The sequence below is a fragment of the Hetaerina americana genome, unplaced genomic scaffold (genome assembly GCF_022747635.1).
Source record: "Hetaerina americana unplaced genomic scaffold, ioHetAmer1.1.p SCAF_2, whole genome shotgun sequence".
Taxonomy (NCBI): domain Eukaryota; kingdom Metazoa; phylum Arthropoda; class Insecta; order Odonata; family Calopterygidae; genus Hetaerina; species Hetaerina americana.
Genome location: NW_027286763.1, coordinates 109,694,753 through 109,709,881, shown reverse-complemented (window position 1 = coordinate 109,709,881; position 15,129 = coordinate 109,694,753). Strand labels below are relative to the sequence as shown.

Genomic DNA, 15,129 nt, shown 5'->3' with positions numbered 1-15,129 from the left:
CGTATTAAAGTTGAATGGGCATTTTCATTATAAAAGTTGAATGAGCACTTCCATCGTCCAATAACGGGGTTTGCTGTGAAGGACCTTGATAGAATGCTAAATTGACACCTGAAATAAATTATTTTTTATTTTGTTTATGCTTAGAGAAGAAACAAGATTGAAATATTATCCAGAATATTTGTGAAAAATGAAATACATATGCTAATTTGAAAGCCGATAAAATCTTCCGGTTTCGTCACTTAAACTGTGGTCCTCATAAATTAGAACATTAAGGGACATGAAATTTTTGTCACCCTGCCGATTTAACAATAAATATTAATATTTCTGTCAAAACAAAATGAAAAAATCTTAAATAAATCCCGGCGTGTATAAATCATTCAATAAACATATCAAGATAAATTATCATCAGTTTTAATGAGTTACCAAGGGAAAACTTTCTCTTCAGACAACCCCGTTTAGGGGGGCAATAATTTCGTGAATTGGCAGTTAACTTCAAGCTGACATGAATAATCATTTACTTGTGATGGAGGACGACTAAATATGAATTGGAAAAGAGAAGCATTTGCCATTATTCGTGCCAAAAAAGTTATTGTCACCTTGTTGAAACGAAATTTTCGGTACTTAAATATTTAAAGAATTCTCATGCAACCATATTCTTATCGACGCCAATTTTTTTCTGCTCTAAGTAGCATTTGAAACTCCTTGCAAATTTTTTCTATAGCTTCGTATGCATGCATAACGATGGGGATATGCTCATTTCCATGACAATTTCTAAATTATTTCCCTTGCAGAATGTATGAAGTATTAGAAAGTTAGATAACACTGAAAAAACATTAAAATGATACATTTTCTTTGAATTACCCAATAACGATGCTTAAAGGGAGGACTTATTGGAGCATTTAGAGTATTTTCGTTGAATGCTGTATTCGTACGAAGCATGCATTATCCATGGTTATCTATTGCTGTTTTTGTATCTGGCGTCAGAGTAAAGTTTGGAAAAGGAGAGATTCATGGGGAACACGGGTGAAGTGGAGGAGGCGTTATTTGGTTACTTGGCTTGGTGTTATGTCATGGGATTATCATTCCTTGAAAGTTTTGCTAACTACAAGCCGAAGTGTCAAAGAGAGAAGGAGACCATCGATAGATGTGAAAGTAGGCAATAACTGGACAAGCTTGTGAATCTTCAAAAGTCTTTGCTAGTCAGTCAACCTATACATTGACAATTTTAATTGTCTTGTGCAGGCAGAAAGGCTGTAAGGCTTGAATTCAAGAAAATCAAAATAAAACCCGGGGGTGGGGTGGGGGGGGGAGTTGGAGGGATTGAGGTGTGGAATAAGTAAATTAATGGTCATGCTCTCAGAATTGTCAACGAGAATACAAAAAAAAAGCCAAACGATCTTTAATCCTTGGATTGATTTGGAAAAAAGTGTCTCGGCAGGAAGAGGAATATAATGCTCCCTATTTCGAAGGATAATTACGTAAGCAGAGCGACATATACCCTAGACAAAGACGGATAGTGCTGAGTGCATTAAATGGAAGTAGGCTGAAATAGAAGAGGAAGAAAGGCACACATTCTCCTTGTCTCTCTGCATCCTCTTGTGTGCACATCGAGAAGACATAAGAAACGAGATATGAATGAGATTTAAGGCGTTCTACTGAAATATAAAGGAAGTAGTATAAAAATGACGCGCTTTGGAGACACTCGTAACAGTACGTACAGAGAAGACAGAAGACATACGCGGAGAAGAGTATAAAAAAAAGTGTAACCTCCAAAAAGTAACAAATATAAAACGAAATGTTATTCTCTATGCGGAGCAAGGACTTTCAAATAAAACTGGGGATGAACGCACAGGTACATACCGAAAAACTTTGCTCGTTTTAGGGCTGCTTCGACGGCGATGGAGAAGAAAGGGGGAAATATGTATGAAAGCAAAATGGCACGCGGGAGGAAGGTATCGGAAGAAGCAAAGATTGGTGGCTAAAGCTGCGTCCAGAGAGATGTTGGGCATTAGGGTGTGAATGCTTTGAGGCGGATGCCTGAATGATAAGCGCCTCATGAAAAGGCAGCTTGGGTTTGGGAACCCTACGCAGTAGTACTGCCATCTATATAGCTGAGAATAAGGAATAAACACAGATGATGTCCGAATGTAAATATTTTGATATTTGACATAGCTTGTGCAAATGTATGTGTGTAGTGGAAAACCGTATTAATGTTTTTTGCGTAATCCTGATTTCACTTTACAATTCATGCGGCAATCTTTTATTAAAGTTTTCCATTTCTTTCTTTTTATTCAGTAGCTTGGACGATTTTTTGAATGCTAGTTTCATATTCATTTCCTCTTATCGGACTATATTTAACTCTTTATAAATTATCTGTTTTTTTATATTTTGCTTTAATCATTAGGTCAGATAGCATTGCATTTCAATAATTTCAAGCGTCTTATCTTATTTATATGGTATTTTACTCCAGGGTAATTTTTCGGTCATTAATCCTTGTCCGTAATTTTTTTAAGATTTGCTTTGTGTCGTGTGGAGTTCATTTATATTTATGCGTACTTTTTCTATTGTGTCCTAAATACGGGGGCCGCATTAGATGACTAAATTGACGCCCTCTCGCTGACTAAAGAGTTTGGACACCCTTCAAGATGGCGTCCTTCCTAAATCTCAGCTATTTAGGCGCCTAAATGACGAGTCTGGACACAGCACGGACAAAATGGAACCGGGTCACTAAAAACTTACGCATGGTGTTCATTTTTCACCGGTGTGAGACATGAACATCAGCACCACGAAATATTAATGCGAAGAAAAAAGAACAATGATGAAAATAAACCTGGCCGAGAAACGAACGGAGAAGTCCTTTCAAAGTGTGCGAAGAGAATCTAATTAGGCGCATTCTGATGCTCATTTAATCAATAAAGCCTAAACTAGAAGGAAACAATGAGAAGGAAACTACATGGAAAAAAACAGCGACGAAGTATGAAGCCCATAAGATAGGTTTTTCAGTGAACCAAACGATGAAGGAACAATGAGATAAGTAAAAAACAGCATAGTTTCGAGGAATTCAGCACTTCAGTCTTCTAAGACTGAAGACAGATTCAACTAATGATGGTTGAGGAAATACATTTTTATGTAGATGTAGATGTCAACATTATATGTGGTTCTCATAAACCAGATTAGACTGGTGAGTGACTTGCCTACTTGATAGGTGAAAGATGGTGGGTTCAATTCCTTCATCGACCATGGGTGTGATGCAAACTCCGGTTTCTGAGCTCTTTTCGAAAATTGATGACAAGAAAATCTTCTGCGTTTGGCTCAGTAGTGAAAAAAGGTAGGCTAAGCGAATTTGGCGAGGAGCGGTCGGTGAATTGAAAGATTTAAGTACACGAAGATTAAATGAAGAAAGTTTGTGAGAAGAAATGAAAAAAATGTAGAAAGAAGTTCTGTTGTAAAATCCGAGTAGAAGCAAGTGGTAATCAATGGAGTCTCGGATGTGGCTCATAATTACGACTATCGGTGGGGAAGGAGTAAGTAATGAAACTGAGAAGACTTCGATACATTTATCATCACAAACAATGTGCGCTAAATTCGTTGTCTTAGAGGCAATGACCACTACAGCGTGTAATAAATAAGGAACAGATTAGTTACCGATGGATCTTTGGTTCCAAGTGCCAGGGCTAAGCGACGGTCATCCTGGATGACAGATCGCAGGTATTCTCCTCTTAAGGTATTCCGGAGTTGTAGTCGCAGCAACCTCACTTCGTTTTTCAGCCCAGTTAATTTTTGAGTAGCCTGATCTTTATTGACCTCATAATCCTTAGTTGATTTTTCTTTGTCTCTCACTTATTGCCAGCACAAAATGTGTACATGAAAAAATTCATTAGCCAAGAGCAGTTTCATTATTATGGTGACAAAATTGTTTCACCTCTTTCCAACACAATATCAATCATAACTAAAATGAATTTTTAACATTAATCAATGGCGTATCTTACCACATAGTGCTAATAGCCCTCGATATTGCTTTATTTTGTCTTTGACCGTCCATCTGCCGTCATATTCATGCGCATCTAGCATCATGCAAAACTTGAAGACTCCTTATGCAGTGAAACTTGCTACCTTAGCGGTTGTCGGATTGAATGTTTCCTTAAATCATAAACATAATTGTTGCCAAGGCGTTCCTAAATGCACGTAGTCGTAAATAACTGACTGTTAGGCAGATACCGCGCATCATTACGTGGTTTCGTCGTGGTCGCCTATGAGCGCTACCTTTTGAAATCGGCTATGGGCTTCGTCACTTTCTTCATCAGTAAGAGCAATTGAAAATGGTTATATACGGTACTGTAATCTTCTGGGTGCTGAAGGGGTTTCCTTCTACGCTAGTGGACGTTAGAAAAAATTACACTCGAGCGTTAAACTCAACGGGTTTATTATCGAAACGGATTTACAGAGGGCGATCGTACAACTTGCTTCTTCATTCGCGGCAGACTGACTCTCCCGCCCGACGTCCACCTTTCTCCGTCGTACCGACGCCGTGTCCCCCCTGGTGGTACTTTCCGGAACTTGGAACAAATAAGTTCCACCGTGCGTTCCGTCTGCTCTCCTTGCGCCGCCACATCACCCCCTCTGTAGACTTTAGGCCACTAAAGAACGAAAAAGGAAGGATTAGCGAAAAGAAGTGAGATGCTATGGTACAAAATCTTCCAGGTGCTTTGGGAAATGGACCCTCCTCCCAAGGCGGGTCTCTCTCGGCTCTTCGGCAGGTGCAGCAGTGGTGGTTCTTGGGTGTGTTTTGTCCCGCAGAGATGCGGGTGCTGCGCTGCTCGTCCCGTCGTTCTCCTCAAGAGTGTAGGCAGGTTTTATGCGGTCGATTGAAATTGTTTTCTCACTACCTCGGACGTTGACCACGAAAAATTTTGGCTCTCTTCGGATGACCGGGAAGGGACCCTCGTACGGTGGTTGAAGAGTAACCTTTGTCGCGTCGTTTCTCACGAAAACGTGGGATGAGGACGACAGGTCTTGATGCAAGAAGACAGACTTCTTGCCGTGGCGTGACGCAGGAACTGGTCGTATGGTGGAGAAATGTTGCCGTAGCTGCGCGGCGAAATTAAGGTCGTCGTCCGCCGGCCGCTCGCTAGGGACGAAAAACTCTCCTGGTAGACGGAGTGGTTGACCATAAACCATCTCCGCCGGCGACGCCCCAATGTCTGCTTTCCAGGCGGCTCGTATACCGAGCAGCACTACTGGCAGGACGTCCGGCCAACCATCCGACTGGTGGCACATTATGGCTGCCTTCAGTTGGCGGTGGAACCTCTCCACCATGCCATTTGCTGCGGGGTGATAAGCCGTGGTTCTCAGGTGTCTTGAACCGGTGAGCCCCGCCAACTGCTTGAACAGATGAGATTCAAACTGTCGGCCTTGGTCCGTCGTAATCCGGAGTGGAGTGCCGAAGCGAGCCACCCAATTCCGAAAGAATTCCTTGGCGACCGTGTCAGCTGTTGCGTCCCTAACCGGGAACGCCTCTGGCCATCTTGAAAAACGATCGACACACGTCAGGCAATACCGATATCCCGCGGAAACCGGCAAGGGGCCTACAATGTCGATATGAACATGTTCAAAACGCTGGGTGGGCGGAGCAAAGCCTCCCACAGGGGACACTGTGTGGCGATGAATCTTCGCTCGCTGGCAGGGAATACATGCGCGTGTCCATGCACGACAATCCTTGCGCATCGAGGGCCACACGAACCGTTCTGCGACCAACTTGGTGGAAGCCCGTATTCCTGGGTGTGACAAGCAATGCAGCGAGTCAAAGACTGGCTTCCGGAAGGGTTCAGTTACATAAGGGCGGACTGATGGTGTCGACACGTCACAATATAACTGAAATTCACACTCGGGAATGCGCATCATTTTCAACCGGAGGGAATCGTTGGGCTGTTTGAGCCGGTCGTCTTCCGCCTGAGAACGTGCGAGGGCGCGGTAATCGATGGCACCACTCACAGCTTCTACCCTTGAAAGGGCGTCCGCGACTACGTTTTCGCTGCCTGACAGATGACGGATGTCGCTGGAGAACTGGGCAATGTAATTTAGATGCCGAAACTGACGCGGGGAACACTTTTCTGGTTTTTGGGCGAAGGCATAAATCAGGGGTTTATGGTCAGTAAAAATTGAAAATTCACGACCCTCGAGCATATGCCGAAAATATTTAACAGATTCATACACGGCAAGCAGTTCCCTGTCGTACGGGCTGTACTTTTGCTGCGTGGAAGTGAGTCTACGGGTAAAGAAACCGAGTGGCTGCCAACCGTTGCTCGTACTCTGCTGCAAAACTCCGCCCAACGAGGCGTCCGACGCGTCCGTAAAAAGGCCTAAGGGCAGAGAGACGTCTGGGTGCGCGAGAAACGTCGCTTGCGCGAGGGCGTCTTTGCATTCATTGAACGCACGATCCAAGCCGTTATTCCACCGCACAGGTTCATTCCCTTTTACTCCCCCCCTTAGGACATCGTTAAGTGGCAGTTGGATTGCCGCAGCCTTTGGTATGAGCCGTCTATAAAAGTTAATCATGCCCAAGAATTGGCGCAGTTTTTTCACAGTTTCCGGGACAGGAAAGCACTTAATCGCATCTATTTTCGCCGTCGTCGGCTTAACCCCGGATGCACTGACACAGTAGCCTAAGAAAGACACTTCCGTCCTACCTAGCACGCATTTGGCGGGATTTACCAGCACTCCGTACTCCCGCAAACGCGCAAATAGCTCACGTAGATGGCGCTCGTGCTCTTCAACGTCCATCGAGGCGACTAAAATGTCGTCTAAATAGGCGTACGAGTGGTCCAAACCCCTTAACACCTCATCGATGAACCTTTGAAATGTTTGGGCTGCATTTCTCAGGCCGAACGGCATGCACGGGAATTCAAAGAGTCCGAATGGCGTGATGATTGCCGTTTTTGAAATGTCGTCGGGGCACACAGGTATTTGGTGGTACGCGCGTACGAGGTCAATACGCGAAAATACAGTCTTGCCGGCCAGATTGTGCGCAAAATCGGCGATATGAGGCACCGGGTATCGGTCGGGAATGGTCCGCGCGTTGAGACCGCGATAATCCCCGCAGGGACGCCACTCGCCATCCTTCTTGGGCACCAGATGCAGAGCCGAGGCCCAACAACTGTCCGACCGTCGGACCGTACCGCTGCGTAGCATCTCGTCGAACTCCTTCTTGGCGATGGCGAGCTTATCTGGTGCTAGTCGCCGGGGCTTGCAGGCGACGGGGGGTCCGGACGTCACCTTGATGTGATGCATGGTCGCGTGCCGGGGCTCCCTCGGTGTGCCAGCTGGGCGAGTGATCTCTGAGAATTCGGTCAGAATCTCATGGAATCGAGATGATTCGATTACAGTCTTCACCTGCGGGACCGAACACGGCACAATGCGACCGCCCGTGCCCAACGACGTTATCCCATCCGTTATTCGCTGCCGGCGGACGTCCACTAAAAGGCGGTAAAAGGACAAAAAGTCCACGCCAATGATGGGCCTATCGACATCCGCCACGACGAAGCGCCAACGGAAGTCCCGCTTTAGGCCTAAATTCAAGGCTAAGTCTAACCACCCGTAGGTCTTTATCACCGTCCCGTTTGCGGCAAATAACTGGTAGGTAGAAAGTGGCTGTCGTCCCTTCACCAGCGTACGCGGGTAAACGCAAAGATCGGAACCGGTGTCGACCAGGAATTCTGTCTTCGTCACCGAGTCCACAACATACAGGCGGCGAGGCTGGGGGCAGCGGGCGTCGGCCGCAATTACGCCCTGCCCTCGTGGTTTTCCGACTTATAGGCGCACGGGGAACGGCACTTAGTCGCGCGAGCACCAAAAGTAACATGATACCAGCACCACCTTGCATCTGGAGGCGCGGAAGGGCTGCGGGCACGCCGCTGTCGGCTTTTGGAACGTTTCCGTCCGCGAAAATCTGGACAAGAAGCAGTCAACGCGGCTACCTGTTGTGTAAGGGCCGCTATCTGACTTCGAAGTTCCTCCACTTCGGAATGCGGCGTGACACTGGCGACTTGCGGGGGGCGCGGCACCTCGTGCACCTTGTCGGCTAGTTTCGACAAGCTTTCCAGTTCCAGCGAGTCTTGTGAGGCCAGGATGGACTGTGTGTGGGATGGCAAGCGATTCATCCACAGCGCCTTCAGAAAGTCGTCTGGCACGGCAACGCCAGCCAACGTCCGTAGATGGCGCAAGAACTGGGATGGCTTCCGGTCCCCCAACTCCTCGTGCTCGAGGAGTTGACGTATTTTCTGCGCCTGCGAGACGGAGAGTCGTTGGATTAATTCCTCCTTGATCTTCTGGTATGGGTCTGCCCTGGGGGGATTCACAATAATGTCCTCCACTTCCAGCGCGTGGCGATTGTCTAACTGGGCGACCACGTGGGAATACTTCGTCGCCTCACTCGTTATTCCCGCTAGCGAGAACTGAACTTCCAGCTGCGAAAACCATAGAGCCGGCTTTTCTGGCCAAAAAGGTGGAACTCGCATCGTCACTCTGTTTACGATTGACTCCTCCGACCCGTTGCTTGGAGGCGGCATTTTGCACCACGTGGCGCTTCAAGTCACAGAACGAAAAAAAAATGCAAACCTTAGCTCACGCATGATCACGTCGGGGTCACCAATGAAGGGGTTTCCTTCTACGCTAGTGGACGTTAGAAAAAATTACACTCGAGCGTTAAACTCAACGGGTTTATTATCGAAACGGATTTACAGAGGGCGATCGTACAACTTGCTTCTTCATTCGCGGCAGACTGACTCTCCCGCCCGACGTCCACCTTTCTCCGTCGTACCGACGCCGTGTCCCCCCTGGTGGTACTTTCCGGAACTTGGAACAAATAAGTTCCACCGTGCGTTCCGTCTGCTCTCCTTGCGCCGCCACAGTGCCAAAAGGTTTTACTGACAGTAAATTATTGTCACTTTTTAACCAATTTCTTTATTCTTTCAAACTACAATCATTGCAGCAAAATTGTCTTCCATTTCACCTCTTCACCAGCCACGTGACGAAAATATGCAGAGATAATCTGATGCCATACCATTCATAATCGTGTGTATAGCAGATGAATATTTGAATCACATATTTAATCCTGCAATTGGAACTTTTACTTAGTCAAGAAAATTATGAAAAGTTTTAGATAATTTTTTTCAGTATTTTTATAGATAAATACACTTTAACTAGTGATCCTTATTTTCATTTATGCAGGAGACCTTTGCTTGAGAATAATTATTATTCATTAACAGCTGTCAATCGTAATAAATTCACCCAAGATTGATGACGACCTCCATCAATGATTACGCATCTCTTCTTCAACACATCACCAACCGCAATGATTGCTAGAGAAACTAAATATTATTTTTTTAGTACAAGACAGTATCGTCCATTATCACTGGTGCTGTTCAGCCTGTATGCAGAGGAAATGATTAAAGGGGCATGGGAAGAACTGGAGGTAGGAATGAAATTGGGCGGGGAATTCGTAAAATCAGTTAGGTTTGCGGATGATCAAGCTTTAGTTAGTCAGTCAGCCAAGGGGTTGCAAGCCTTGCTTAGTGCATTGGAAATTCAGTGCGACAGGTATGGGATGAGAATCAATATTAATAAAACAAAGGTTATGCGATTTTATAGAAAGTAACTAGCTAAGCTAACCATTAAAATAGAAAGGCAAAAAATAGAGCAGGTAGAACAGTTCACGTATCTCGGAAGTGTTTTGGACCAGCACGGTCAAAGTAGTAGGGACGTAAGGAGAAGAATTGCGCTAGGCAAAGAGGCTTTCACAAGGAGGAGGGAGTTGAAGAGAGGGACGTTGAGTAAGGATATTAACAAAAGGCCCGTAAAAACTTTGATATGGAGTGTAGCTATGCATGTTGCGGAAACGTGGTCATTGAAGCAGGAGGATAGACGTAGACTGGAGGCTTTTGAAATGTGGGTGTGGAGAAGAATGGAGAAGGTGAAATGGACAGAGACGAAAACAAATGAGGAAGTACTTGGTATGGTGGGCGAAGAGAGGGGTTTGTTGGGAGAAATCCTATGGAAGCAGGAAAAGTGGATGAATGGGGTATTGACCGGCAGTGGGCTGTTGAAGACTGTGATAGAGGGTAGAATGTTGGGCAAACGAGGAAAGGGCAGGAACAGGATAGGGATGTTGGACGGGATGAAGGGAAGAATGAAGTATGCAGAGATGAAGAGGGACCTGATTTAGAGTAGGTTGCTGGATTTTGTGTTTTGCAAGGAGTAACAAAACATTTATTTGGTTTGTGTGCATCCAAAACCTACCTTGACCGGTAGATTACCTTATAATAATGATAATAATAATAGCGAGCTTTAACAAATAGTTGAGAATTGTATAAGAGCATTGATACCTATAGCCACAGCAATGAATTGTTTTAAAAAAGAAGTCCTATATCGGAACAGAGGAGCTCGCATGAAACAATTTATAAATGCCCCAACAGGGGTGAAAGAAGTATGGAAGAAATCAGTTCGCTGTCAAGTCCCATTTATTAACCCAAAACTAGGCTTTCTTGACCGCACCTACCGGGATAGGGAACGGCGAGAGGAAACGGAAGAGTACATGTACGATCTTGATATTTGGTATATACACATATAATTTCCGAACGCGCCCGAAGGTTGTTATGAGGCTTGTTTCCGTTGCTAAGGCCTCTTTCAGTCGAGGCGAGCTTCCGCCGAGCGCCCTTCACAGCACGGCGTGCTTACAAATAACACTGGATGAGAGACACTTAAGAGAGGCCCTTATTGGATACCTTCAAATGCATCAAATCATGTCGTGGACACTCGCACTCTGGTCAGTCACCACTGCCCCCATTTCAGGACGCTACACGTACAGACCAGGGCCAGAAAACTAGACGCCTTGGGTGGAAAAGAGGGGTCAAATTAGGTACCAGGGATGCAATGGTACCTACGAGGTGCTTTCAAGATATAAGTTTTTTCAATTCAATCTAGAGATTGGGAGTAGATGGCAGGATGCGGTTGAACTGAAAATACGAGGACACACTTTCCGAAAGCAAGACAAATATGTCTGCTAAGTAGCTGGCACAGAGTTACCAGTGCCCATATAGCTGCCGCTTGAGTGAGAAGAGCTTTCAGTACATAATGTCGTTCATTGTACAAGAGCAGTGTGCAATCATCCGTTTTCTCAACTTGCGTGGCTTAGCATACACATATCGAAATCCATCGCCAATTGAGTGATATATGCGGTTAGGTGGTGTTATGGTTTTTTATATAAATTGTGCGCCCTTGAGTGAGACAGTTCAAAGAACTTCATGCGACCAAGTAGCCTCGGACACGGACCAGCCGGTTTTTCCAGTGAGCTTAAGATTCCATAACAAAGTTTCTCGGTAGCCATAGAATCATGGCGTCGACGTTGTGAAAAATGTGCACAATTACTGGGAGATTTGGTTGAGAAGTAACCGAAGTTTCAATTTTCGGCTGTTCATGGTTTGACAGAAAAAAATGTTAGGAGATCGTGGAACTTGAGCGCATCTCGGGCAAGAAGATACCAGACAAGTAATTCATGAAGGTAGGCGAATGATACCGTGAATGAGCGCCCTACCGCGGTGGAACAATGTTAATATTATGATCCCCTATCGTTCCTGGAAAAAATTACATCTTAAATCTATCTGTTATACACTTAATCTCTCTCATTTTGTCAGCACTGTGAGTCAGTGGTACCTTTTCTTGTGATTTTATCTAGTTTGTATGAAAGTGAAAAAGGGGTCGAAATCAAATTATTTCTTTCTCATTCAATTTATAATTATCATAATTATTTACCCATTGCAAATTAATAATCATACTGAAGTCGAGTCAAATTATACTTACGCTTTTAATATATTAATTCCTTGGATTAACTTGTGTGTGCATTTACTGTGTTCTGTTAAACTCTCTGCAGGTAACCATTTCCAAAGTTTCAATTTTAAAACCTACCTGTATTGTCATCAAGGAAATTATGAGAACGCGTTGAATTTTGAGTTAAAAGGATCATTGATTGATACAAAGTTTACTCTCTCTCTCGGGGAGAAGGGATGGTCGGGGATAAGTACGACCGACAACCCCTCGCACTGACTGTAGCTGTACACCCAGAGCGGGTTTCCCGCCATTCCTGGAATGACAGACCGATCCCGTCAAGGCCTTTCTCATACATCTGGAGTGAAGGGAGAGATATTTCATCAACTAACAAGGTCAAAATACACGTAGGGTGCGACAGGTCGGTCCCGCCGGGGGAAAAAACTGATCGTTTGTGGCGTACCTCATTACAGATCCGACAGATGCCCAGTTACGAGTGTGACAGATCATATTATTACTAAATGAAGAACACAATGTATTTTTCCACTATTCTTTATTTTGGTACTACTGGTGTCAACGCTTAGGCGTCATCATTAGGCACTCTCAAAATAAATAATAGTGGAAAAATCTGTTATGTTCTTCATTAAATGAGCATGAACTTCCACAAAGTGGAACCAGAAACAATCGAATACATGATAGATGAAGGTAGTTATTTCAGACGTGCGTGAAATATCTGTCGACGTACCTGTACATGAACCAGCCATGTGTGTCGTGACTTGCCGTGGTTCCGAGCTCACAACTTGTGAGGAATAAGAAACTTGCTTTTGTATCGTCGGGGTGATTTAACTCTCGCATGTTACGCTTTTAATAAAAAGTAAGAAAAAGAATTGTATCATGTGGAATAAGACATACGAAGGCGGAAAAGAGAAATTAAGCACGGATATATAGTATGAGGCATCGAATCGTGCCCTCCTTCGCAGCTGAGCATTGCGGGTGCGAAGTTAATGTTGCTTGGTGTTTAAGTGTTCACTTTCACTTTTTCGGACATAGAGAATGTTCGATGCGGATTATTAAAGGCAAAAAAACAGTGGTGAAAATTTAGACTGGTTCCGAGCGATAAACGTTTTGAAGGTTGCATGTAACTTTCGGAAATGATTACACCATGTTTGGAATTGCTCTGAGAATTGTGTTCGTGTTTCAAGGCTATCACTACTCATCAAGTGGATGAGTATGGCACGCTTATGGATACTTTTTTACTTCCATTTTTAAGAGTTATTCGAAATCACACCCCAAGAGAGTGGAATAAAATTTCTGATTAAAAATCTCAAACAAGAGCCGTCTTCAATTTTCGACCAACAAAAATGCAATGATCCGCTTATAAGGCGATTCCTCTTTGGTTGGGGATACAGAGCATGCACACAAGTTTCATACAAAGGGGAATTATTTTACACATTACTACCATTAGTTTACACCGTGTTTAGGGTACGGCGTATTCAAATCGCATAGATTCCCACCGGCAGATACCCATTTTGTTAAATAGCATTCATTGCTGTTTTGCAATGTAATTTAAAAGTCAAAATGGCAAGAAGGGGAAGAAGAATAGAGTGGCAGCTTTAATGAGAATCTAAAAAAATAAAGACAAGATGAAAAAAAGTCGCTAAGCGTAGCCAACCCACGCGTTCGGGATTCAAGACGTACGAATTTAGATGAATTGGTAAAAGGAATCAATCGATGGAATACCGAAATAGAAATTTCCCCGCACGAAGCACTTGTAGAAAATAATAGTTATGCTATTTAAATTAATTAATGAGGATTACGTTCCAGATAAGGCTATGAAGAATGATCTGCTTTGCCAGAATAGTTACCTTCCATTTCTTTCGCCATTGAGAGAACACTTGATGGAAAATTTCCCTTAAAATTATTGGAATCATCAGATCTGTGTGTTTTCAAGTTTCCATGGCACTCTCCTGCAGGGAAAATATTTTTTTGTTTATTAACTACTTTTTGGGGCGAGATTGAGGTTTTACACTGCCTTCTTCTTCCCCTGAACCGCTAAACATTACATCAAGGACAATAACAAACACCCAAGCCACAGGTGGAGGAAAATTCGCCTAGGCGGGGATCGATCCCGCGGCCCCTGGATTGGGAGGCGAGGACGTTACCCCGCCGCCATCAAGGCAATTCTGTAGCCACTCGCGATGTTGGTTTCATTGGGTAACCGGTAAACACTGCAAAATTGACGTTTGTGTAATGTTCCTTTTTGAAATGATGTCACTGGCAGTGCCTCCAACTGGCTTCTCTGAGAAATTGCATCATGACAATTTTATTTCACCCGGCACGAGTTATCTCCGAAAATTATTTTAAAAAGAGGAAAATAAATTTATTAGTTTCTTGCTATTAAGTTGGTAGTACCGTTTTCTTTTTTCCATTCGCCGAATTCTCAGATCATACTAAGACCGAGGTATAAATTTTCTTAAAGTAGAACATTTTTGCGGTTGATTTGGTTACAAATTTTGCTATTTAAGTTGTCTTCTCCCCCAATTATTTTATCTTAAATTTCACCAAACTCAAACTCATTGCTCCAAGGCGCCGGCAAATCCCAATATTTTCCAGCAGAAATTGAAATAATTGACCATTGAAATCACCACTTGACCTCCACCATCATCAGACTCTGATGCAAAGAAGACATCCCCAAGAAAATAAATTTTAAAAAAGTTGAAAATTTATTTTTAAATAATGTTTTTTATAGCGTCCAAGAGTACATAGAGAGAGCCAATGTAGGGAATTCTGTTTCTTAAATCTTAAATACTCATGTATTTCATGTACATTATTTTTCCTATGAATTTGTACATATGTTAATGCACCCATATATGTAATTGAATCTCAATGAAGCCCATACAATTATGTATTGTTCTATGGCGAATAAATCTATCTAACCATCCTTTTCTCGCACTCAGTGTCCCCCCTGGCGACTAACTCTCACCATCTGTGACAATCAACTGATATTACCCCAACTACCATGCAGGTTAAGAGGATAGGAATTAAGCATCCTGTTCTTAAAACTCACTTGACTTTTAAAATTTGCCAATCTAAAAATTACTTAGATCCCTGCAAGACCACCCAACTGAAATGCATGGCTTTCAATGCTTAAGATGTAAGCCTGTAGTGGCTGTAGGCTGGATTTTTCACCCACACATTAATTTTGGGTGAATCAAGGGTAGTTATAGTCAGAATCATGCCACGTATACAGTTGCAACCTAGGATACTGAAACGCCTCTCATGCATTACATAAAATACAAGAAAATAAAAGTT

General features: G+C 43.7%; 1 protein-coding gene across 1 annotated transcript in view; it reads right to left on the bottom strand.

Moving 5' to 3' along the window:
- LOC139688208 (uncharacterized) overlaps nt 1-8,564 on the bottom strand; it is a 32,722-nt gene extending 24,158 nt beyond the window's left edge. Inside the window, exons 1-3 of the mRNA XM_071585637.1 lie at nt 7,974-8,564; nt 6,712-7,785; nt 4,987-6,063 (exon numbers count right to left, since the gene is read on the bottom strand). Coding sequence (XP_071441738.1) covers nt 4,987-6,063; nt 6,712-7,785; nt 7,974-8,564 — 2,742 coding nt within the window. The remainder of the gene's footprint in view (nt 1-4,986; nt 6,064-6,711; nt 7,786-7,973) is intronic.
- Between the last annotated feature and the right edge of the window lie 6,565 nt (nt 8,565-15,129).